Source organism: Oncorhynchus keta, chromosome 6 (assembly GCF_023373465.1).
Source record: "Oncorhynchus keta strain PuntledgeMale-10-30-2019 chromosome 6, Oket_V2, whole genome shotgun sequence".
Classification (NCBI taxonomy): Eukaryota; Metazoa; Chordata; class Actinopteri; order Salmoniformes; family Salmonidae; genus Oncorhynchus; species Oncorhynchus keta.
Window position 1 is genome coordinate 14,544,084 of NC_068426.1, and position 23,410 is coordinate 14,567,493.

At 43.3% G+C, this 23,410-nt stretch overlaps 1 protein-coding gene across 3 annotated transcripts; it reads left to right on the top strand.

The window, feature by feature from the left end:
• Positions 1–3,493: 3,493 nt before the first annotated feature.
• LOC118385007 (uncharacterized) lies at positions 3,494–22,190 on the top strand. 3 transcript variants are annotated; one of them, XM_052520816.1, is made up of 2 exons: positions 3,494–3,581; positions 17,640–22,190. In XM_052520816.1, exon 2 carries the CDS (start codon positions 17,648–17,650, stop codon positions 19,748–19,750), a length of 2,103 nt encoding a protein of 700 aa, XP_052376776.1. In that variant the 5' UTR covers positions 3,494–3,581; positions 17,640–17,647; the 3' UTR covers positions 19,751–22,190. The 3 variants fall into 3 exon arrangements, with proteins under 3 accessions (XP_052376776.1, XP_035627672.1, XP_052376777.1); XM_035771779.2 differs by lacking the exon at positions 3,494–3,581 and adding an exon at positions 10,192–10,279; XM_052520817.1 differs by lacking the exon at positions 3,494–3,581 and adding an exon at positions 16,992–17,137.
• The last annotated feature ends 1,220 nt before the right edge of the window (positions 22,191–23,410 follow it).

Genomic DNA, 23,410 nt, shown 5'->3' on the forward strand with positions numbered 1-23,410 from the left:
AGTGGTGAGGCTGCCTCTCACCCAACCCACCCTCCCCCCCTCTCCCTCCCTCTGCTGAGAAAAGGGGACAGTCTTCCAGCTGATGGCAAAACTCAAGTTGCACTGCATTATTTCTGCCTCATGCACCAAGTCATGTTGTAACTCCTATGACCAGAGAAAGTGAAATATTCCTTGTTATTAAAAAAGACACAAGCCGCTAATAACAACGCAAGCGTATCAGAACACTTTGCTATAGACATTCATTGCAGTTGCAGTGCTGTCAGTAGCGTGAGTGGAGGTAGGGAGAATAATGTATTGTATTGCTTATAAAAGTGTTTAAAGTGCTGAATACCAACTTAAACATGAACTTAATCATAAAAACAACAGCTCTTTGCTGTATTTGTTGAGTCTCTCTAGTCATGGTTTTAAAAGTTTTGAATTCTCACAGTATCAACTTTGCTGTGCGTTCGAGGTCTCTTTTTACAGTCTGTTGCTCGAGGAAACTGTGCAGACACGGTGAGCTGAGCTTTCTGATTGGCCAGCAGTAGGCCTATAGATGCACTTGATTTGCGCTGGGCCTGCCGGGTCAGCGGAGTTCTACCTTCAGGCACATGAAATGGTTCAAAAAGGGAATACTTTGCCTTCCTGGCGCTAAGGCTGATGAATTAAGTGCACCTATCGTCAAAAATAGGATCGAAAGGCTTTATCATTGTTTTTTTTACAGAAATGTTGATGATCGACTAGGAATGCCTTGGAGGTCACCCATCGACTGGTTGGTGACCACTGCTCTAGGGCATTTCAGGCGGATGTCAGGAGACATTTTTACTGAACAATGTGTCTGTTTTTTATTATTGTGTTTAGCTTTTGATGTATTGTTGTGTATGATAATATGTATTTTAATGTGTATATGAATGTGTAGTTTAATGTGTAAATTGTAATTTGATATGTATTGTGGTGCTAATCTGGAAAAGAGTAAATAAAGGTTCAAACATTTTTTTTAAATCTAAAGTCTACGGGAAAACATGCTTTTTCCTGGGCTGGCCTAGACCATTGGCAGGGAGTTTACTCTCTGTATGAGTCAGTGTTTACTTCAGAAAACCACTTTTACTTTCACTCTCCAGTACTGGAAGCTTACCTAAACATTTCCAGCTGCCTCCTGTTTTCTTAGCACTGGATATTTGAGTTTGTCAAAAATGTGTTTCCCTTGCAAACAATAATTCTCTAGGGTAACTAGAGGGTAACTTTTTCAGACAACACCACAGGCTACAGACCATAGACAACAGAATATAAGCTGTATGTACCACTCTGGTCTCCTTGTGACCAGGCCAGATTCATACTGGGTGTCAGTGAGGGGCCATATCTCCTTGTGACCATTGCCAGATTCATACTGGGTGTCAGTGAGAGACCCTATCTCCTGGTGATTCATTCTGGGTGTCAGTGAGGGACCGTATATCCTGGTAACCAGGCCAGATTCATACTGGGTGTCAGTGAGGGGCCATATCTCCTTGTGACCAGGCCAGATTCATACTGGGTGTCAGTGAGGGGCCATATCTCCTAACCTTAACCCCAAAACCCTAGCCTAGCTAAACTTAGCATTCATAACATATTTTATTTATTTTATTTTACCTTTATTTTACTTGGCAAGTCAGTTAAGAACAAATTCTTATTTTCAATGACGGCCTAGGAACAGTGGGTTAACTGCCTGTTCAGGGGCAGAACGACAGATTTTGTCAGCTCAGGGATTTGAACTTGCAACCTTTCAGTTACTAATAATAATAATAATAATAATAATACTGTTGTATTAAACGTATGTATAATGTATTATACTAGTCCAATGCTCTAACCACTAGGCTACCCTGCCACCCCAAAATGAGTGATGGACATCCACATATTAATACATACCATAATAAACGTATCACACTAAATGGCATGTCTCAGATTTACATACAGAATCATATGAAATGCTCTGAGACCAAGTTGAAATAAGGCGTGCTATCACCTGATTTTATAGTAAGCCTTGAGTTGGTACCACCCAGCACATCTAGAAGGGAGTGTACTGAAGCCCTCCCTTGAGATGATGTAGAGGCACCTTCAACATCACGATTTCAGTTTAACCGGGCTAAAAGAGATAGATTTACTACTTAACAAATTATATCACTTTCGCAAGGAACTGTCAAGATTAAGACCAGAATTGACGTTTCACTATAACTAAGCCTAAAACATCTGGTTTTCGATTTTTTAAAATGTTTATGAAAGTTACTATTTAATCATATAATTTTACTATTTCATTTAAATATAAATATCTTGTATGTGTTGAAATATTAACTATATCATTAAAACTTAATTACAAAACATTTCCAGCAGTTTTTGTTTTTGCTACCAGAGGTTCTGAGTTAAATAAAATCAAATCAAACCAAATTGTATTTGTCACATACACATGGTTAGCAGATGTTAGTGCGAGTGTAGCGAAATGCTTGTGCTTCTAGTTCCGACAATGCAGTAATAACCAACAAGTAATCTAGCTAACAATTCCAAAACTACTACCTTATAGACACAAGTGTAAGGGGATAAAGAATATGTACATAAAGATATATGAATGAGTGATGGTACAGAGCGGCATAGGCAAGATGCAGTAGATGGTATTGAGTGCAGTATATACATATAAGATGAGTATGTAAACAAAGTGGCATAGTTAAAGTGGCTAGTGATACATGTATTACATGTATTACATAAGGATGCAGTAGATGATATAGAGTACAGTATATACGTATACATATGAGATGAATAATGTAGGGTATGTAAACATTATATTAGGTAGCATTGTTTAAAGTGGCTAGTGATATATTTTACATCATTTCCCATCAATTCCCATTATTAAAGTGGCTGGAGTTGAGTCAGTGTGTTGGCAGCAGCCACTCAATGTTAGTGGTGGCTGTTTAACAGTCTGATGGCCTTGAGATAGAAGCTGTTTTTCAGTCTCTCGGTCCCAGCTTTGATGCACCTGTACTGACCTCGCCTTCTGGATGATAGCGGGGTGAACAGGCAGTGGCTCGGGTGGTTGCTGTCCTTGATGATCTTTATGGCCTTCCTGTGACATCGGGTGGTGTAGGAGTCCTGGAGGGTAGGTAGTTTGCCCCAGTGATGCGTTGTGCAGACCTCACTACCCTCTGGAGAGCCTTACGGTTGTGGGCGGAGCAGTTGCCGTACCAGGCGGTGATACAGCCCGACAGGATGCTCTCGATTGTGCATCTGTAGAAGTTTGTGAGTGCTTTTGGTGACAAGCCAAATTTCTTCAGCCTCCTGAGGTTGAAGAGGCGCTGCTGCGCCTTCTTCACGATGCTGTCTGTGTAGGTGGACCAATTCAGTTTGTCTGTGATGTGTACGCTGAGGAACTTAACTTTATGAGACATTCCTATTGGCACAATCACATTTGCCTTGTTTTGATCCCCTCAGATGACCCAATGTTTACTTCAACAAACCCCTTTCACTTTCACTGGAGGGAGTGGCCAGCCGAGACAATACCACCCTCTGTAGAGTACAATATATATAGAGACTCACTAGCTGGTCACCTTATTTGATATCTGGCTTCTGACTTAAATAAGGTAAGAGTTTCATGGTAACCTACCTACCTGTATTGTACCTGTATTCTGCCTGTATTTTACCTGTGTTTTATGTAGATGTACTGTATATGTACTATATGTAGGTCAGGGTAAAACCCTGTTCAGAGGAGGTTTTAAAACCCTGTTCCTGGAGAGCTACCCTCCTGTAGGTTTTAACTCCAACCCTGTTCCTGGAGAGCTACCCTCCTGTAGGTTTTAACTCCAACCCTGTTCCTGGAGAGCTACCCTCCTGTAGGATTTAACTCCAACCCTGTTCCTGGAGAGCTACCCTCCTGTAGGATTTAACTCCAACCCTGTTCCTGGAGAGCTACCCTCCTGTAGGTTTTAACTCCAACCCTGTTCCTGGAGAGCTTATCACACAAAGATGTCTTTGTGTGATGTTGTTTGGTGTTATGTGTTTATTGTGACGCACCAGGCTGGTTTATTGTTCCGTGTTATTTTGCACAAAGATTGTTTATTTGTAAACAATCTTTTGTGGCTATTTTCGCGCCTTACACTTTTGTTGGGTGGAGGTTTAGACACAGCTGCGTCCTTCTGTTATTTCTCTCCTGCCTAAATAAAGTGCGTGCCAAAACCCTCTGAGTGAAGTGTCGTCCCAGGAGGTAGTACTTTAACTTCTTCAATGCCCACTGCACCGCTATGCACTCTTTCTCCACTGTTGAGTATTTCGTTTTCTCAGGGCAACAGCTTCAGGCTGATGCCTGACACTACCGGTCAAAAGTGTTAGAACACCTATTCATTCAAGGGTTTTTCTTTAATTTTGTACTATTTTCTACATTGTAAAATAAGACATCAAAACAATTAAACAACACATATGGAATCATGTTATAAGCAAAAAAAGAGTTAAACAAATCAAAATATATTTTATATTTGAGATTCTTCAAATAGCCACCCTTTGCCTTGATGACAGCTTTGCACACTCTTGGCATTCTCTCAACCAGCTTCATGAGGTAGTCACCTGGAATGCATTTCAATTAACAGGTGTGCCATCTTAAAAGTACATTTGTGGAATTTCTTTCCTTCTTAATGCGATTGAGCATTAAGTTGTGACAAGGTAAGGGGGCATTATTTGGTAAAAGACCAAGTCCATATTATGGTGAGAACAGCTCATATAAGCAAAGAGAAATCCCAGTCCATCTTTACTTTAAGACATGAAGGTCAGTCAATCCGGAAAATTTCAGTAACTTTGAAAGTTTCTTCAATTGCAGTCGCAAAATCCATTAAGCGCTATGATGAAACAGGCTCTAATGAGGTCCTCCACAGGAATGGAAGACCCAGAGTTTCCTCTGCTGCAGAGGATAAGTTCATTTGAGGTACCAGCCTCAGAAATTGCAGCCCAAATAAATGCTTCACAGAGTTCAAGTAACAGACACATCTCAACATCAACTGTTCAGAGGAGACTGTGTGAATCAGGCCTTCATGGTTGAATTACTGCCAAGAAATCACAACTAAAGGACACCAATAAGAAGAAGAGACTTGCTTCGGCCAAGAAACACAAGCAATGGATATTATACCAATGGAAATCTGTCCTTTAGTCTGATTACTCCAAATATAAGATATCTGGTTCCAACCGCCGTGTCTTTGTGAGATGCAGAGAAGGTGAACGGATGATCTCCGCTTGTGTGGTTCCCACCGTGAAGAATGAAAGAGGAGGTGTGATAGTGTGGGGGTGCTTTGCTGGTGACACTGTCAGTGATATATTTAGAATTCAAGGCACACTTAACCAGCATGGCTACCACAGCATTCTGCAGCGATACGCCATCCTATCTGGTTTGCGCTTAGTGGGACTATCATTTGTTTTTCAATGGGACAATGACCCAACACACTTCTAGGCTGTGTAAGGGCTATTTGACCAAGAAGGAGAGTGATGGAGTGCTGCTTCAGATGACCTGGCCTCCACAATCACTCGACCTCAACCCAATTCAGATGGATTGGGAGGACTAAGCCAACTTGAAGTTCACAGTTCCCTTGAGGGGTTGTTAGCTTCACCACTGCCATGGGATATTCCTTGGTGTCCCTGTGAATGCAGGACACTGCCAAGGGATTCTCTGGGGTAAGATTGTGCTCACCTACTAGCTGTGGCTGTATCAATGACACCATACTGCCGGGGTCCAACTGGGCTTCCGCATTTCTTCCATCCTTTGGTTGGGATTGTGCGGGCTGATGTCTCCTTATGGGCACAACAGGAGGTCATTAAACAGGGCCTCCCCCCAATTGTGTCGGTGGAGTGTGCCGTGGGCATGGGTTCCTCTCCACTGGTGCAGTTCTAGGCCAGGTGTCCACCCTCACCATACTCATAACACCTTCTTTGGTTGGGGTCCAGCCCGAACCTTCGCCTTCGGGGTGGCTCCACCTCTGGGAGTTTGGCAGACCTATTGGGCGGCAGGAGTCTCTCTGGTTGTTTCTTTAGCTTACCCTCCATCTTGTCCGTCTTACCAGACTTCAGCAACAACTGACGAGAGTGTGAAGAAACAACAGAATGTGCCACAGCGCAGGGTAACAATAAAACCAAACCAAAACCTAGCTCGTCTTTGAACCTTTCTACATGAGTCTTCCGGTCAATTTCTGCTACCGGACAGCTAAGCTGTTTACCGGTGTATCCAACAAAATAAATAAATTCAACAGGCTTGACCATACTTGGGTCAGGTCTATGGCCAGGTAACATCCGGTACGTTCCAAAAAAACACCAAAAAACTGATTTGGTCAAAGCCAAGTTTAAACAGCCACCACCCAACTGCCAAACAAATTAAATGCAGGTGTGTGTAATTAGGCTCTTACCATTACGTGCCCTCTCTCCTGGCCAACAGACGTAGCCAACGAGCAGGAATATACCGGCCTTCCCACACCCACCCTCTCACTCCATCACACTATGCAACATTAACCTGTTAAAAAAAAGTTCTGTAGAGGCTTGTGCAGTAAGCTATATGCCCAAAACAGTATCACTGCATATTGGCTATGCTTGAATTGCCATGACAATGTTGTTCTTCACAAACCATTTTGAAATAATTCATATTTTATTAATTTGTTTATGATCGCACTGGTAATAGATCATTTGTTGTAATATTGTGAGGCCCAGCTGAGTGAGCATAATACATTTGTTTTTTGTTTTTTTTACTGGACTGATGGTTTACATCTCATGGTCAGTTTGAGGGAGGGAGCAGTGGTGAGGCTGCCTCTCACCCAACCCACCCTCCCTCCCCTCTCCCTCCCTCTGCTGAGAAAAGGGGACAGTCTTCCAGCTGATGGCAAAACTCAAGTTGCACTGCATTATTTCTGCCTCATGCACCAAGTCATGTTGTAACTCCTATGACCAGAGAAAGTGAAATATTCCTTGTTATTAAAAAAAGACACAAGCCGCTAATAATAACAACGCAAGCGTATCAGAACACTTTGCTATAGACATTCATTGCAGTTGCAGTGCTGTCAGTAGCGTGAGTGGAGGTAGGGAGAATAATGTATTGTATTGCTTATAAAAGTGTTTAAAGTGCTGAATACCAACTTAAACATGAACTTAATCATAAAAACAACAGCTCTTTGCTGTATTTGTTGAGTCTCTCTAGTCATGGTTTTAAAAGTTTTGAATTCTCACAGTATCAACTTTGCTGTGCGTTCGAGGTCTCTTTTTACAGTCTGTTGCTCGAGGAAACTGTGCAGACACGGTGAGCTGAGCTTTCTGATTGGCCAGCAGTAGGCCTATAGATGCACTTGATTTGCGCTGGGCCTGCCGGGTCAGCGGAGTTCTACCTTCAGGCACATGAAATGGTTCAAAAAGGGAATACTTTGCCTTCCTGGCGCTAAGGCTGATGAATTAAGTGCACCTATCGTCAAAAATAGGATCGAAAGGCTTTATCATTGTTTTTTTTACAGAAATGTTGATGATCGACTAGGAATGCCTTGGAGGTCACCCATCGACTGGTTGGTGACCACTGCTCTAGGGCATTTCAGGCGGATGTCAGGAGACATTTTTACTGAACAATGTGTCTGTTTTTTATTATTGTGTTTAGCTTTTGATGTATTGTTGTGTATGATAATATGTATTTTAATGTGTATATGAATGTGTAGTTTAATGTGTAAATTGTAATTTGATATGTATTGTGGTGCTAATCTGGAAAAGAGTAAATAAAGGTTCAAACATTTTTTTAAATCTAAAGTCTACGGGAAAACATGCTTTTTCCTGGGCTGGCCTAGACCATTGGCAGGGAGTTTACTCTCTGTATGAGTCAGTGTTTACTTCAGAAAACCACTTTTACTTTCACTCTCCAGTACTGGAAGCTTACCTAAACATTTCCAGCTGCCTCCTGTTTTCTTAGCACTGGATATTTGAGTTTGTCAAAAATGTGTTTCCCTTGCAAACAATAATTCTCTAGGGTAACTAGAGGGTAACTTTTTCAGCCAACACCACAGGCTACAGACCATAGACAACAGAATATAAGCTGTATGTTTCACTCTGGTCTCCTTGTGACCAGGCCAGATTCATACTGGGTGTCAGTGAGGGGCCATATCTCCTTGTGACCATTGCCAGATTCATACTGGGTGTCAGTGAGAGACCCTATCTCCTGGTGATTCATTCTGGGTGTCAGTGAGGGACCGTATATCCTGGTAACCAGGCCAGATTCATACTGGGTGTCAGTGAGGGGCCATATCTCCTTGTGACCAGGCCAGATTCATACTGGGTGTCAGTGAGGGGCCATATCTCCTAACCTTAACCCCAAAACCCTAGCCTAGCTAAACTTAGCATTCATAACATATTTTATTTATTTTACCTTTATTTTACTTGGCAAGTCAGTTAAGAACAAATTCTTATTTTCAATGACGGCCTAGGAACAGTGGGTTAACTGCCTGTTCAGGGGCAGAACGACAGATTTTGTCAGCTCAGGGATTTGAACTTGCAACCTTTCAGTTACTAGTCCAATGCTCTAACCACTAGGCTACCCTGCCACCCCAAAATGAGTGATGGACATCCACATATTAATACATACCATAATAAACGTATCACACTAAATGGCATGTCTCAGATTTACATACAGAATCATATGAAATGCTCTGAGACCAAGTTGAAATAAGGCGTGCTATCACCTGATTTTATAGTAAGCCTTGAGTTGGTACCACCCAGCACATCTAGAAGGGAGTGTACTGAAGCCCTCCCTTGAGATGATGTAGAGGCACCTTCAACATCACGATTTCAGTTTAACCGGGCTAAAAGAGATAGATTTACTACTTAACAAATTATATCACTTTCGCAAGGAACTGTCAAGATTAAGACCAGAATTGACGTTTCACTATAACTAAGCCTAAAACATCTGGTTTTCGATTTTTTAAAATGTTTATGAAAGTTACTATTTAATCATATAATTTTACTATTTCATTTAAATATAAATATCTTGTATGTGTTGAAATATTAACTATGTCATTAAAACTTAATTACAAAACATTTCCAGCAGTTTTTGTTTTTGCTACCAGAGGTTCTGAGTTAAATCAAATCAAATCAAACCAAATTGTATTTGTCACATACACATGGTTAGCAGATGTTAGTGCGAGTGTAGCGAAATGCTTGTGCTTCTAGTTCCGACAATGCAGTAATAACCAACAAGTAATCTAGCTAACAATTCCAAAACTACTACCTTATAGACACAAGTGTAAGGGGATAAAGAATATGTACATAAAGATATATGAATGAGTGATGGTACAGAGCGGCATAGGCAAGATACAGTAGATGGTATTGAGTGCAGTATATACATATAAGATGAGTATGTAAACAAAGTGGCATAGTTAAAGTGGCTAGTGATACATGTATTACATGTATTACATAAGGATGCAGTAGATGATATAGAGTACAGTATATACGTATACATATGAGATGAATAATGTAGGGTATGTAAACATTATATTAGGTAGCATTGTTTAAAGTGGCTAGTGATATATTTTACATCATTTCCCATCAATTCCCATTATTAAAGTGGCTGGAGTTGAGTCAGTGTGTTGGCAGCAGCCACTCAATGTTAGTGGTGGCTGTTTAACAGTCTGATGGCCTTGAGATAGAAGCTGTTTTTCAGTCTCTCGGTCCCAGCTTTGATGCACCTGTACTGACCTCGCCTTCTGGATGATAGCGGGGTGAACAGGCAGTGGCTCGGGTGGTTGCTGTCCTTGATGATCTTTATGGCCTTCCTGTGACATCGGGTGGTGTAGGTGTCCTGGAGGGCAGGTAGTTTGCCCCCGGTGATGCGTTGTGCAGACCTCACTACCCTCTGGAGAGCCTTACGGTTGTGGGCGGAGCAGTTGCCGTACCAGGCGGTGATACAGCCCGACAGGATGCTCTCGATTGTGCATCTGTAGAAGTTTGTGAGTGCTTTTGGTGACAAGCCAAATTTCTTCAGCCTCCTGAGGTTGAAGAGGCGCTGCTGCGCCTTCTTCACGATGCTGTCTGTGTAGGTGGACCAATTCAGTTTGTCTGTGATGTGTACGCTGAGGAACTTAACTTTATGAGACATTCCTATTGGCACAATCACATTTGCCTTGTTTTGATCCCCTCAGATGACCCAATGTTTACTTCAACAAACCCCTTTCACTTTCACTGGAGGGAGTGGCCAGCCGAGACAATACCACCCTCTGTAGAGTACAATATATATAGAGACTCACTAGCTGGTCACCTTATTTGATATCTGGCTTCTGACTTAAATAAGGTAAGAGTTTCATGGTAACCTACCTACCTGTATTGTACCTGTATTCTGCCTGTATTTTACCTGTGTTTTATGTAGATGTACTGTATATGTACTATATGCTGTAGGTCAGGGACTAAAACCCTGTTCCTGGAGAGCTACCCTCCTGTAGGTTTTAACTCCAACCCTGTTCCTGGAGAGCTACCCTCCTGTAGGTTTTAACTCCAACCCTGTTCCTGGAGAGCTACCCTCCTGTAGGATTTAACTCCAACCCTGTTCCTGGAGAGCTACCCTCCTGTAGGATTTAACTCCAACCCTGTTCCTGGAGAGCTACCCTCCTGTAGGATTTAACTCCAACCCTGTTCCTGGAGAGCTACCCTCCTGTAGGTTTTAACTCCAACCCTGTTCCTGGAGAGCTTATCACACAAAGATGTCTTTGTGTGATGTTGTTTGGTGTTATGTGTTTATTGTGACGCACCAGGCTGGTTTATTGTTCCGTGTTATTTTGCACACAGATTGTTTATTTGTAAACAATCTTTTGTGGCTATTTTCGCGCCTTACACTTTTGTTGGGTGGAGGTTTAGACACAGCTGCGTCCTTCTGTTATTTCTCTCCTGCCTAAATAAAGTGCGTGCCAAAACCCTCTGCTCTCCTGCACCTGACTTCTCCACCAGCAGCGCACAACTGTAACACTTCCATTTCTAGAAAACAAAGGGCATATTGAACTTGATGTTACAATAAGAAATAGATTTCAAACAAAGTTATAAAAAATATGTATTAACAGGTGTAATGATGATGTCCCTTACAATTCCTACCTCATCCTGTATTAGAAGGAAACTCACAAAATAAATAAATGTCTGCAAGACAATAATATTAAATTGTCCTATTGGCATGTTAATCATTCACCAAGTCCTTTAAAAGGGACCAGTTCTTCCACACTGATATCAGTCCCACATAGATAACTGTTCTAAATGACGTTCTGACAGTCTGCCGGTAGTGAGGAATTATTCTTCCATTCTACTGGTTGATAAGGACTTCTCTAATGAACACTTCACTGATGATCTTGTATCATTTCATGTACAGTCCTTGGGTCAAGGAATATTGCTTCAGCTTCAGACTGTAGATTCTTATAACCTGTAACGAAGGAAACAGAAAAGTGAAAGTAACATGTCCTGGTTTCAAGAGAAATGGATATTTCACATAGATTTCCCTAAGTAAGCATGCCCCGATTTTCAGGAAAACGTTAGACATTTCACCTAGATATCCCTAATATGATGACTGCGATGTACAACATCGAAGCTTATCAGGTTCTGATCATTACTATGCTTCTTCACCCAAGATTGGCCCCCAATCAAAATGGACAATGGACAAAATGGACAAATGGACAAAATGGACAATGGCTAATCAAATGGACAACCTTGCAATGAGTGACATGTATCCATTGTGATTTTCCCTGGACTTTTATTGCTGACCTGATTATGAGCAAAACTTGATAAGGACCTTCCCATTTTGGCCCCAATGTGTCTGTCACATATTCCTTTACCATCACCCACTGTCCTGGTACTACGACATGTCCCCCTTGGGAGTTATTCCCCACGCCTCTTTTACTTGTCTGTCTGCTTGTATGCAAAGAAGGGGGTAGAGTGATAAATGGCAGATATGTGAGAGCAGAACTAATAAACGGGCTCTGCCCGATCACTAAAATGGCCACCCCTGTCAGAACTACAGATCACAAAATGGCAGACCGCCAAAACTACAAGTCCCAGAAGCAAGAACCCTCAGAAGGTGGAGCCGACCCACAGATAAAGGGTCAAGAAAAACCAGGAAGATAGAGTGCTGGAAGGACCTACCGAGAACCCGATTCGTGTACCGAACCCTGCTATCCTTGACCTCGCCTACGGCCTGGGTGGACTAGGACAAAGAAACAAACACACAGGTACTACTGTCCTGTTTGAAAGAACTCTCATTCTTGGGTGATTTGGTGACAGTTTACCACTTAATTTGTGACAAACGCTCCTAACCTTGAAGAGGTTTGCCACAAGTGGTGGAGAATGCGGGCAGTGACTAACCATACCACTGGTTAGGTAGAAGAAGAAAAAAAATGTTCAGTTAGCACTCCAAAGGGGAGTCAGGTTTTTTTTTTGTGGCTTTGTTTGGTTAGGACAGTTTCTCAGGAAAATGAGTATGGAGGGAGCCATACAGGCCCTGTTACAAGCGGCGGCCGCCCAACAAGAGGCAACTAGAGCCCAACAAATAGTTCATCAGGATGCAATGTGAATGTATCAGGACACGTTACAGATCCAGCACCGCACCAACCAGCTGCTCAGAGAAGAGCAAGAGAGAAACACCCGGGAGTTAAGAGAAGGCCTAAAGGGGCTAGCGGACCAAATTGGGGCTCAATTACCAGCTGCAAATACCCAGAGGAGGGCCACTCATTTTCTTCAAAAAATGACAGCGCAGGATGATGTGGAAGCATATCTTACCACCTTCGAAAGGATGGCAGAGAGGGAGAAGTGGCCGAAAGAAGAATGGGCAGGGCTTCTGGCACCATACCTGGCAGGGGACGCTCAAAAAGCGTATTTCGACCTGGAGTTGAAAGATGCACAGGATTACGATAAACTAAAGGGAGAGATCCTGACTAGACTGGGAGTGACTGATACCGTGAGGGCACACCGCTTCCACCAGTGGTCCTACCGACCGGGACAACCCCCACGAACACAGATGTTCGACTTGATTCACCTGGCATGGAAATGGTTGCGACCAGAGACCCGGTCATCCGCCGAGATCGTCGAGACCATCGTACTCAACCAGTTTCAGCGAGGTCTACCCCAAGAAGTGAGACGATGGGTTGGCCAGAACGAGGTACTTTCCGCCGACCATCTCGTGGGCCTGGTTGAACGGTATTGTACGGCAGGAACAGCTGAGCAGGCACAGAAGGAAAGATTCCCGTTCCCCAGGCATGGGCGAACCATCAGACAGGGTAAGGCTGTCCCAACATATAGAGGGGGAAGAGAGCAGCGTGGGGCCATGAGGAAAGAATCAGAATCAGGCCGAGACACGAAGGGAAAAAACAGAAACCGGGACTGGTTGTCGAGAGGGTCTCCCCCCGAACCCCTATTATCTGTTACAATTGTAATCAACCAGGACATATTGCAGCCTACTTGTCGTTGCAAGCCTAGTGCCGAATAATAAACTGGATACAAGACAGGATATCAGTGTTACATGTATTCATGGGGATACCCGTCTGTACCCCACGGCCTTAGTGAGCTTACAAATAGAGGACGGTCTGCTGGATTATGAGGTTGGCGTGGTCCCAAAGATGCCATATGATGTAATATTGGGTAGAGACTTTCCTAACTTTGTGAAGTTAGGCCACAAGAATGGCATATTTGAGAAGCCAACAACCCTGACCAAGCAGGAAGAAGCATGGGGCCTTCAACCAAAGCCAAGAAAAGAGGTCTCCCAGGGGACAACATCATAGGTGCTAGTAGGGGAGGAGGAGGATGAAGTGGCAAACCTCGCTGATAACGAACAGCCCGGTACTAGTGGGGCTGGGGTTGATCTGAATCCAGAGGATGACGATCTAGAACCAGCAGACCTGGCAGGGTCCTTGACTAATTTCGCGAAGGCCCAAAACCAGGATCCAACCCTGCAGCAAGCCAGAGCAGATGTGCAGGTCGTAGATGGTACTCCCATAGGATAGGATAAGTAATCCTTCTCACCCCCCCCCCTAAAGATTTAGATGCACTATTGTAAAGTGGCTGTTCCACTGGATGTCATAAGGTGAATGCACCAATTTGTAAGTCGCTCTGGATAAGAGCGTCTGCTAAATGACTTAAATGTAAATGTAAATAAATGTTGGGATGATGCCTAATAGTTTTCCCCACTTCATCATGAAAAAGGGTTTGGTGTACAGAGTCTCGAAAATAGGGGTTGATGTGGTGGAACAGTTGTTGGTTCCCACTCGGTACCGGAGGACAGTACTGGATCTAGCTCATGGGCACATTCTGGGTGGACACCTTGGTATCGATAAAACCCGAGACCGGATTGTAAGGAGGTTTTACTGGCCAGGAATTCAAGCTGAAGTGGCTCGGCATTGTGGAGAGCTGTTAGAAGCCCGTTAGTGCCACTCCCCATAATTGATACGCCATTTGAGAGGATAGCGATGGATTTAGTGGGCCCACTACCCAAATCCGCCAGAGGGCACCAATACATTCTGGTCATTCTAGATTATGCCACTCGCTACCCAGAAGCCATTCCCCTTCGGACGATGGCTTCCGAAAATATCGCAACGGAATTAATGCTCTTGTTCACCAGGGTAGGGGTTCCAAAGGAGATCCTTACCGACCAGGGGACCCCCTTTATGTCCCGCCTTATGGCGGACCTTTGTAAACTGTGGCAGGTGAAACAGTTGAGGACATCGGTTTACCATCCTCAGACGGATGGGCTGGTTGAGAGATTCAACCGAACCCTGAAGTCAATGCTCAGGAAGGTAATCGATAAGGATGGGAAAAACTGGGATTGCATGTTGCCGTATCTGTTTGCCATTGGAGAGGTTCCTCAAGCCTCGCTGGGGTTTTCTCCCTTTGAGCTGGTATATGGGAGGCATCCCCGGGGAATCTTAGACATTGCCCGGGAAACCTGGGAGCACCAATCCACCCCGTATACTAGTGTCATAGAGCACGTCACGGCAATGCAAGACAGGATAGCCACAGTCATGCCCATCGTCAGAGAGCACATGAGACAAGCACAGGAGCACCAGCGGCACACTTATAACCGGCAGGCTACCCTGAGGGAATTTCAACCGGGAGATAAGGTGTTAGTGCTGATCCCCACGGTAGAGTGTAAACTACTAGCCACATGGAAAGGACCATATGAAGTACTGGAGAGAATAGGAGAAGTCAATTATCGGATCCGACAGCCAGGTCGATGGCCCCAGGAACAGATTTATCACATAAACCTGTTAAAAGCATGGAGAGAGAGAGAAACATTAATGGTCACATACCCCACACACACTCAGGAGACAGCCGGAGTAAATATTTCACCCACCCCCGGCGCAAGTACAGGAAGTAAAGACCCTGATCCAGAAAAACAGAGATGTGCTTTCAGAGGTACCTGGCCGAACTGAGGTTACGGCTCATGATATCGTTTCCAGGGAGAAAATTGAGTATGAGGCCATATCGGGTACCCGAGGCTCGACGGGCCGCGATTAGAGCAGAGACGGAGAAAATGTTGACAGCTGGAGTGATCGAAGAGTCACATAGTGAGTGGTCTAGCCCAATTGTGATGGTCTCCAAGCCCGATGGGTCTTTGCGGTTCTGTAATGACTTTCGGAAGGTAAATGAAATCTTCAAGTTTGATGCCTACCCCATGCCCCGAGTAGATGAACTACTGGAGAAAATTGGTAATGCTCGGTACATTACGACCCTTGATCTGACAAAAGGGTCCTGGCAAATTCCTCTGACCCCCAGGGCCAAAGAAAAGACAGCCTTTGCAACACCTGACGGTTTGTTTCAATACACCGTCATGCCATTCGGCTTACACGGGGCCCCAGACACCTTTCAACGGCTCATGGACAAAGTCCTAAAACCGCACAAAGCATACGCCGCAGCTTATTTAGATGACGTGGGGATCTACAGCCCAGATTGGGAATCCCACTTACCCCGGGTACAGGCAGTGTTAGACGCTCTTAGAAAGGCAGGGCTCACGGCAAACCCTGCCAAGTGTTATGTGGGGTTAGAGGAAACAGAGTATCTGGGATACACTGTGGGAAGAGGGTTAATCAAACCCCAACATAAGAAGGTGAAGGCAATTAGAGGATGGCCGAAACCAGTAAATAAGAAGCAGGTTCGAGCCTTCCTAGGGCTGACCGGTTACTACCGGAAGTTCATCCGAAGTTATGCCACAGTGGCCGCCCCACCTACCGACATGACTAGAGCCAGAGGGTCAAACATGGTCAAATGGGATGAAAGGACCACCAAAGCATTTAGGACATTACAGGAGGCTCTCTGCTGTGATCCAGTGCTGGTGGTACCAGACTTTGAGAAAGAGTTTGTGGTTCAGACGGATGCCTCAGAGGTCGGCTTGGGAGCAGTGCTATCCCAAGAGGTAGAAGGGGTGGAACACCCCATCCTGTTTTTAAGCAGGAAGCTGGAACCACGGGAAACCAACTACTCAGTCATTGAGAAAGAGGCGCTGGCAGTAAAGTGGGCTCTAGAAAGCCTGAAGTACTACCTGCTGGGGCGCCACTTCACCCTCATCAGTGACCATGCCCCACTCACCTGGATGCATAGGGCTAAAGAGAAGAACGCTCGGGTGATGCGGTGTTTTTTTAGTCTCCAACCGTTTAATTTTGACTTGAAAAACAGAGCAGGGAAGGAAATGGGAAACGTGGATGGGTTATCCCGCATGCACGCATATTTTGCTGCGGTAGCCTGACCTAGGGGGTCGGATCTAGGGGGAGAGATGTGTGGCAAAGAAGGGGGTCGAGTGATAAATGGCAGATATGTGAGAGAAGAACTAATAAACGGGCTCTGCCCAAACACTAAAACGGCCACCCCTGTCAAAACTAGAGATCACAAAATGGCTGACCTCCAAAACTACAAGTCCCAGAAGCAAGGGGAACCCTCAGAAGGTGGAGCCGACCCACAGATAAAGGGTCAAGAAAAACCAGGAAGAGAGAGTGCTGGAAGGATCTATGAACAATAGAGAAAGAGACAATAGAGATTGGCTGGATTTACCTCGTATGAGCTGGATTGTTTTGGATTTACCTGTTGGCGTTTGGGCCTGGACCTACCGAGAACCCGATTCGTGTACCCAACCCTGCTATCCTTGACTTCACCTACGGCCTGGGTGGACCAGGACGGAGAAACAAACACATAGGTACTGTCCTGTTCGAAAGAACTCTCATTCTCGGGTGATTTGGTGACAGTTTACCACTTAATTTGTGACAAACGCTCCTAACCTTGAAGAGGTTTGCCACACTTCCCTTCAGAAAGGTTCAGTGTATTCAAGTTGCATTATAACATCAAGGCCTAAAATAGATTTATAACCCAGCCCTAGTCTGTGGTTGACCAATTAGAATTCCTTGCAATAAAACTGGGCCAATGGCCAAATAACAAGTATCCTATTTCAGACTCAAATTATAGACACATTTCTCCCATGTCTCTGAGCCATTGATCATTCATCCCCCTATTACAGAAAAAAACACTATTTCCTCTCGTCCTCCACGTTGTGTATTTATCTTCAAAATATTCTTACAGTAGTGAGCCACTATCTTCAAAGTAATTTCCAATGCAAAAAAATCAAACTTCAACAGTTAACATTTTCAGCCACAGAGACACTTTTAACCCTTGACTTTACTTATTGTTGTTCTTTTCTGCAGGTGTCACCATGGAGAGAGGAATCCTCATCTGGTCTCTCTTGTTGTTCCTTGCCCTGAATATCGCCTATTCATACCCTAATACAACCCTCAACTCAATCCAAGACCTAAAGGATCGTGTCCATCCCCTCTCCACATCTCAGCTCAGTTTGCTCTACTGGCTCGCCAGCGAAATCAAAAACATAGACAACAACAACATCATGACATTCAATTTTGATCCAACCAGAGGAGACTATGGTTCTCATTATTATAAAAACATAGAAAGGGTGTTACCTCCACTTTTAAATAACATTGGAAACTACTACACCCTAGGAAATCTCAATTTGACAAATGCTCTGGAATTCCCAGAATATGTCACTAAAGAATTTCTCATGTCAACACATATTGCAGAGAAGTTAGTGAATAACAGACAGAGGCTCATCCTCCATGCCATATGGAATCATCATTCAACGATGTTCATCACAGTGGATCAGGTCTACCTCACTCAGCACTATCCACCCAACTGGAGGAGAGGTTCTGAATACGACCCAGTTAACACCTACCGCATCACCCCCAACCTCCTGAGAGAGATCCAGACGTTCCAGACCCTCTCAGCAACTGATATCCAAAACCAATACGGCATACAAATAGGCCCAACAAATCAAATAGAAGATCCCTTGCAGAGATTAGCATTGTTTTTCAAAATGATTAATAATTTGAAAATATCTATTATCACATTTTGCTATTCTAATACCAAGCAACGCCGTCGCCGTGCAGTGAGTAAGGAAGAGTGTGATGATTTGAAGATTAAGCTGGAGGTAAAGACCACAAGTGAAGGGACAGCCAGGATCAGCTGGGATGACATCCCTAAGAGGCACTTGAACCAGGATGTGTTTGTGGTGCTTTATCAGAACAAGGACAGTGAGATCCAGCTAGCCACCACCAAGATAATCGAGGCCTCTGGGAATTTCACCACAACTGCAGCTCTGAATCCCGGCCTGCAGGTCAGGCTTCACAAGAGCAAAACCAAATGGCTGACACAGAAAATTCCCGGGGAGGAGATCTGGAGAGGTCTTGAGTTTCACGACACCAGGGAGATTCCTGTTGGCATAAGAGGTTATGACGCCAGTCTGCAGCTCTACGTTAAAGATGGCAAGGCCAGCGCTCGCCTGTACGTCAGGAACTCTTTCACTGACTGGATGGATGTGTTAAAGAGCTCCTGGGTTGGTTTCTACTCCAATGGAAACACAGGCACCTCTACGTGTTATACGTGGCAGTGGGCTGTGTATTTCTCCAAGGAAACCCGCTCCGACATACCAGAGTATGATGTGTATGTGTATCAGTCTAGTATGGCCATGTCTCCTGGCGTCCATGCTAGATTCATACTCTGGAAAAAATCTGGAGAAAAAGCCCGTACCTCAGACTGGGAAATACAGAGACCTGCCATTATAAATGTTAATATAAACGGTTACGACGCCAGTCTGCAACTATTTGTTAGAGAAGGCTATGCCTGCGCTCGCCTGTACATCAAGAAGTCCTTCAGTGATTGGATGGATGTGTTTCAGAACTCCTGGGTTGGCTTCTACTCCAACGAAAATAAAGCCACCATGGAGTATGATGAAAATATGTGGCAATGGACCATTAAATTCTCCAAGGAAATTCAGTCTGACATACCAGACTATGATGCTTATGTATACCAGTCTTATCGAGCCATGTCTCCTGGTGTCCAGGCCAGATTCCTACTGTCTAACAAGATTGAAAAGGCCCGTACTCTACCCTGGGAAATACAGAGACCTGCTGATAGTAAGTCTCCTGTTGATATAAACGGTTATGATGCCCTTCTGCAGCTCTTCATTAAAGGCAACAAGGCCAGCGCTCGCCTGTACGTCAGGAACTCTTTCACTGACTGGATGGATGTGTTAAAGAGCTCCTGGGTTGGTTTCTACTCCAATGTAAACACAGGCACCTGTTATACGTGGCAGTGGGCTGTGTATTTCTCCAAGGAAACCCGCTCGGACATGCCAGATTATGATGTGTATGTGTATCAGTCTAGTATGGCCATGTCTCCTGGTGTCCAGGCTAGATTCATACTGGATAACAATGAAAAGGCCCGTACTCTACCTTGGAAGAATTAGGGCTCGATTCAATCTGTGTAGCTGAAGTTCAGTGCTAATGCGCAATATATATTCAAAGGTAATTTGCGATTGAGCCCACATATGCAGCATTTACCGTGAATGCAGTCTCCGCGAACAGAAAGTTGCTTTAAAATGTTTTTTTTTGCGCATTAGCGCTTACTTCAGTGATACATGATTGAATAGAATTTACAGTGCATCCAAAAAGTAGTCAGACCCCTTGACTTTTTCAACATTTTGTTAAGTTACATTCTTATTCTAAATTGGATTCAATCGTTTCCCCCCCCCCCCCATCAGTCTACACACAATACCCCATAACGACAAGGCAAAAACAGGTCTTTAGGCATTTTTGCAAATGTATTAAAAATAAAAAACTGAAATATAACATTTACATAAGTATTCAGACCTTTTACTCAAATCAAATCAAACTTGATTTGCCACATGCACTGAATACAACAAGTGTAGACTTTACCGTGAAATACTTACTTACAAGCCCTTAACCAACAGTGCAGTTCAAGAAGAACAAAATATTTACCATGTAGGCTAAAAGAAAAACTAATAATAAAAAGTAACACAATAAGAATAACAATAATGAGGCTATATACAGGGGGCACCAGTACCGAGTCAGTGTGCAGGGGTACAGGCTAGTTGAGGTCATCTGTACATGTAGGTGGGGGCGAAGTGACTATGCATAGGTAACAAACAAACAGCGAGTAGCAGCAGTGTAAATTGTCTGGAGGTGATTTTTATGAATTGTTCAACAGACTAATGGCTTGGGGGTAGAAGCTATTGAGGAGCCTTTTGGTCCTAGACTTGGCACTCCAGGACCGCTTGCCGTGCGGTAGCAGAGAAAACAATCTATAACTTGGGTGACTGGAGTCTCTGACAATTTTCTGGGCTTTCTTCTAAGTACTTTGTTCTAGCACCTTTGGCAGCAATTACAGTCTTCTTGGGTATGACGCTATAAGTTTGGCACACGTGTATTTGGGGAGTTTCTCCCATTCTTCTTTGCAGATCCTCTCAAGCTCTGTCAGGTTGGATGAGGAGCATCGACTGCACAGCTATTTTCAGGTCTCTCCAGAGATGTTTGATCGGGTTCAAGTTTACTCCTGTGTTGTCTTGGCTATGTGCTTAGGGTCGTTGTCCTGTTGGAAGGTGAATCTTAGCCCCAGTCAGAGGTCCTGAGTGCTCTGGAGCAGGTTTTCATCAAGGATCTTTCTGTACTTTGCTCTGTTCATCTTTCCCTCAATGCCGATTAGTCTCCCAGTCCCTGTCACTGAAAAACATCCCCACAGCATGATGCTGCCATCACCATGCTTCACTGTAGGGATGGTATCAGGTTTCCTCCAGACGTGACACTTGGCCTTCAGGCCAAAGAGTTCAATCTTGGTTTCATCAGACCAGAGAAGCTTGTTTCTCTTGGTCTGAGAGTCCTTTAGGTGCATGTTCCTTTTACTGATACATGGCTTCCATCTGGCCACTCTACCATAAAGGCCTGATTTGTGGAGTGCTGCAGCAATGGTTGTCCTTCTGGAAGGTTCTCCCATCTCCACAGAGGAATTCTGCAGCTCTGTCAGAGTGACTATCCGATTGCTCAGTTTGGCCAGGCGGCCAGCTCTAGGAAGAGTCTTGCTGGTACCTAACTTCTTCTATTTGAGAATGATAGAGGCCACTGTGTTCTTTGGTACCTTCAATGCTGCAGACATTTTTGGGTACCCTTCACCAGATCTGTGCCTCGACACAATCCTGTCTCGGAGCTCTGCGGACAATTCCTTCAACCTCATGACTTGGTTTTTGCTCTGACATGCACTGTTTTTAAAAACATGTTTTCACTTTGTCATTATGGGGTATTGTGTATAGATTGAAGAGGGAAAAAAACATATTTAGTCCATTTTAGAATAAGGCTTGTAACGTAAAAAAAAATTGGAAAAAATCAAGGGGTCTGAATACTTTCTGAATGCACTGTATATTGTGCATTAGCTTTTACTTCAGCGATACATGATTGAATAAAGCTCTTAGAGGAGTAGCTTAGTGAGAGAGTTGAGCTGTAGACAGAGAATCAACAGATCTCTAAACCAGTTCCCAACTGGCTCATTCAAACCCTCTCCTCTTTCCTGTAATGTTTTCATTTCTACCTTTTCAACAACAACAAACATTTAAGCATTAGAATGATTAGAACTTGGTCTTTTTTTAAAGTAACTTATCTATTCAGAATGTGCAAGTGTGTGAGAAATGTATGCTCGCTACAAGGACAATAAGTCCTTTGCAGTAATCGCAGATTATCCTTGTATAACTTTTTTAAATCCTTTAATCGATTTATTTCATTTGTTATGTTTTTCAATCTCATGTGTTTTACTCTCATTATAATCATATTGCAATAACTGTTTATCTGATGTTAATTTGTATTTGGAGCATATTTGTATTAAATCTTAATATCACTTCAGTATCATTTGTGGTTGATGTGTTATTAATCTGTTCATTATTCAACAGATCAGTATAATTTATATTCATTTTATTTTTTTTTAAAGTATAAAATGTTTAATGGATTTCATCCTTTGAAAAGTGAGGCGAGCGAGCGAATACAAAATTATAAGTAGACACTCTTGTTAAAATAGTATAACAACCTTAGTTCAGCACCGACACATTAATCAAGAGATTTTAGCCACCTGGGAAAGCTTAGTTCAGCAATAATCCAAGAGGTCGTTTTTTTGCAGTTATCATTACATTTTCATGTACAACTTTTCAGATGTTTTTTGTAAAGTGAAGCAATAACATTTATTTACCATTTTATAATTGACAGTGATTTCATTAAGATGTTGTAAAGATAACAGTTCATGTATTAAAGGGACAGTAGATAACAGTAGATACTGGCAGATAACAACAGATAACAGTAGATATCAGCAGAAAACACCAGATAATGTCGTAGAAATATTTGCTCAATAATATTTCTCAGATTCCGGAACTTGTGAATTCAAATATACTTTATTGCAAAGTAACAAGCCAAGCTGGTCCATGGATTAACTGACTTTCCAGCCTCGGCACACACTTTCTATACAGTTTTCATCCTTCCGTCACACACAGTCACTCCACTTTATGTTGATGATTCATCCCCTTTACCATGATCTTTTTGTCTTGCACTTATTTCAGCTTGGCTTCCATTTTCTTATTGGCACAGACCTTATGGCATAGATTATATTGGTGGCATAACCATAGCAATGATACAAACAGAAACAGACATGCAGGTGCATGTCTTATGGTGCTTTGAGTAATACAAACCTATGCTCCTATTGCACGTCTAATAAACCTCACAGGACTAGGTAATGGCTTCCCTTAGCCTAATAACCTATTGATTAATGGTTTCCCTTAGCCTAATGACCCAGACACATATGGCTTCCCTTAGCCTAATTACCTACTAATTAATGGCTTCAGAGTGTCTATTGGCCCAGACACATATGGCTTGTATTGATTATGCTTACTACTCTTAAGATGTATAATGGCACACATGTACTGGACAATTCCCAATATATCCCTCCTATGGGACTTACTAAGTCCCAAACCTCAAAGGTTGTTCCAGTACAAGTGAGAAGGGAGGCACCTTCTATGTTGCTATGGAGACAATCTGACTCCCTTTCACCTTATCAACCTTTGCTTCACTTTCTCATT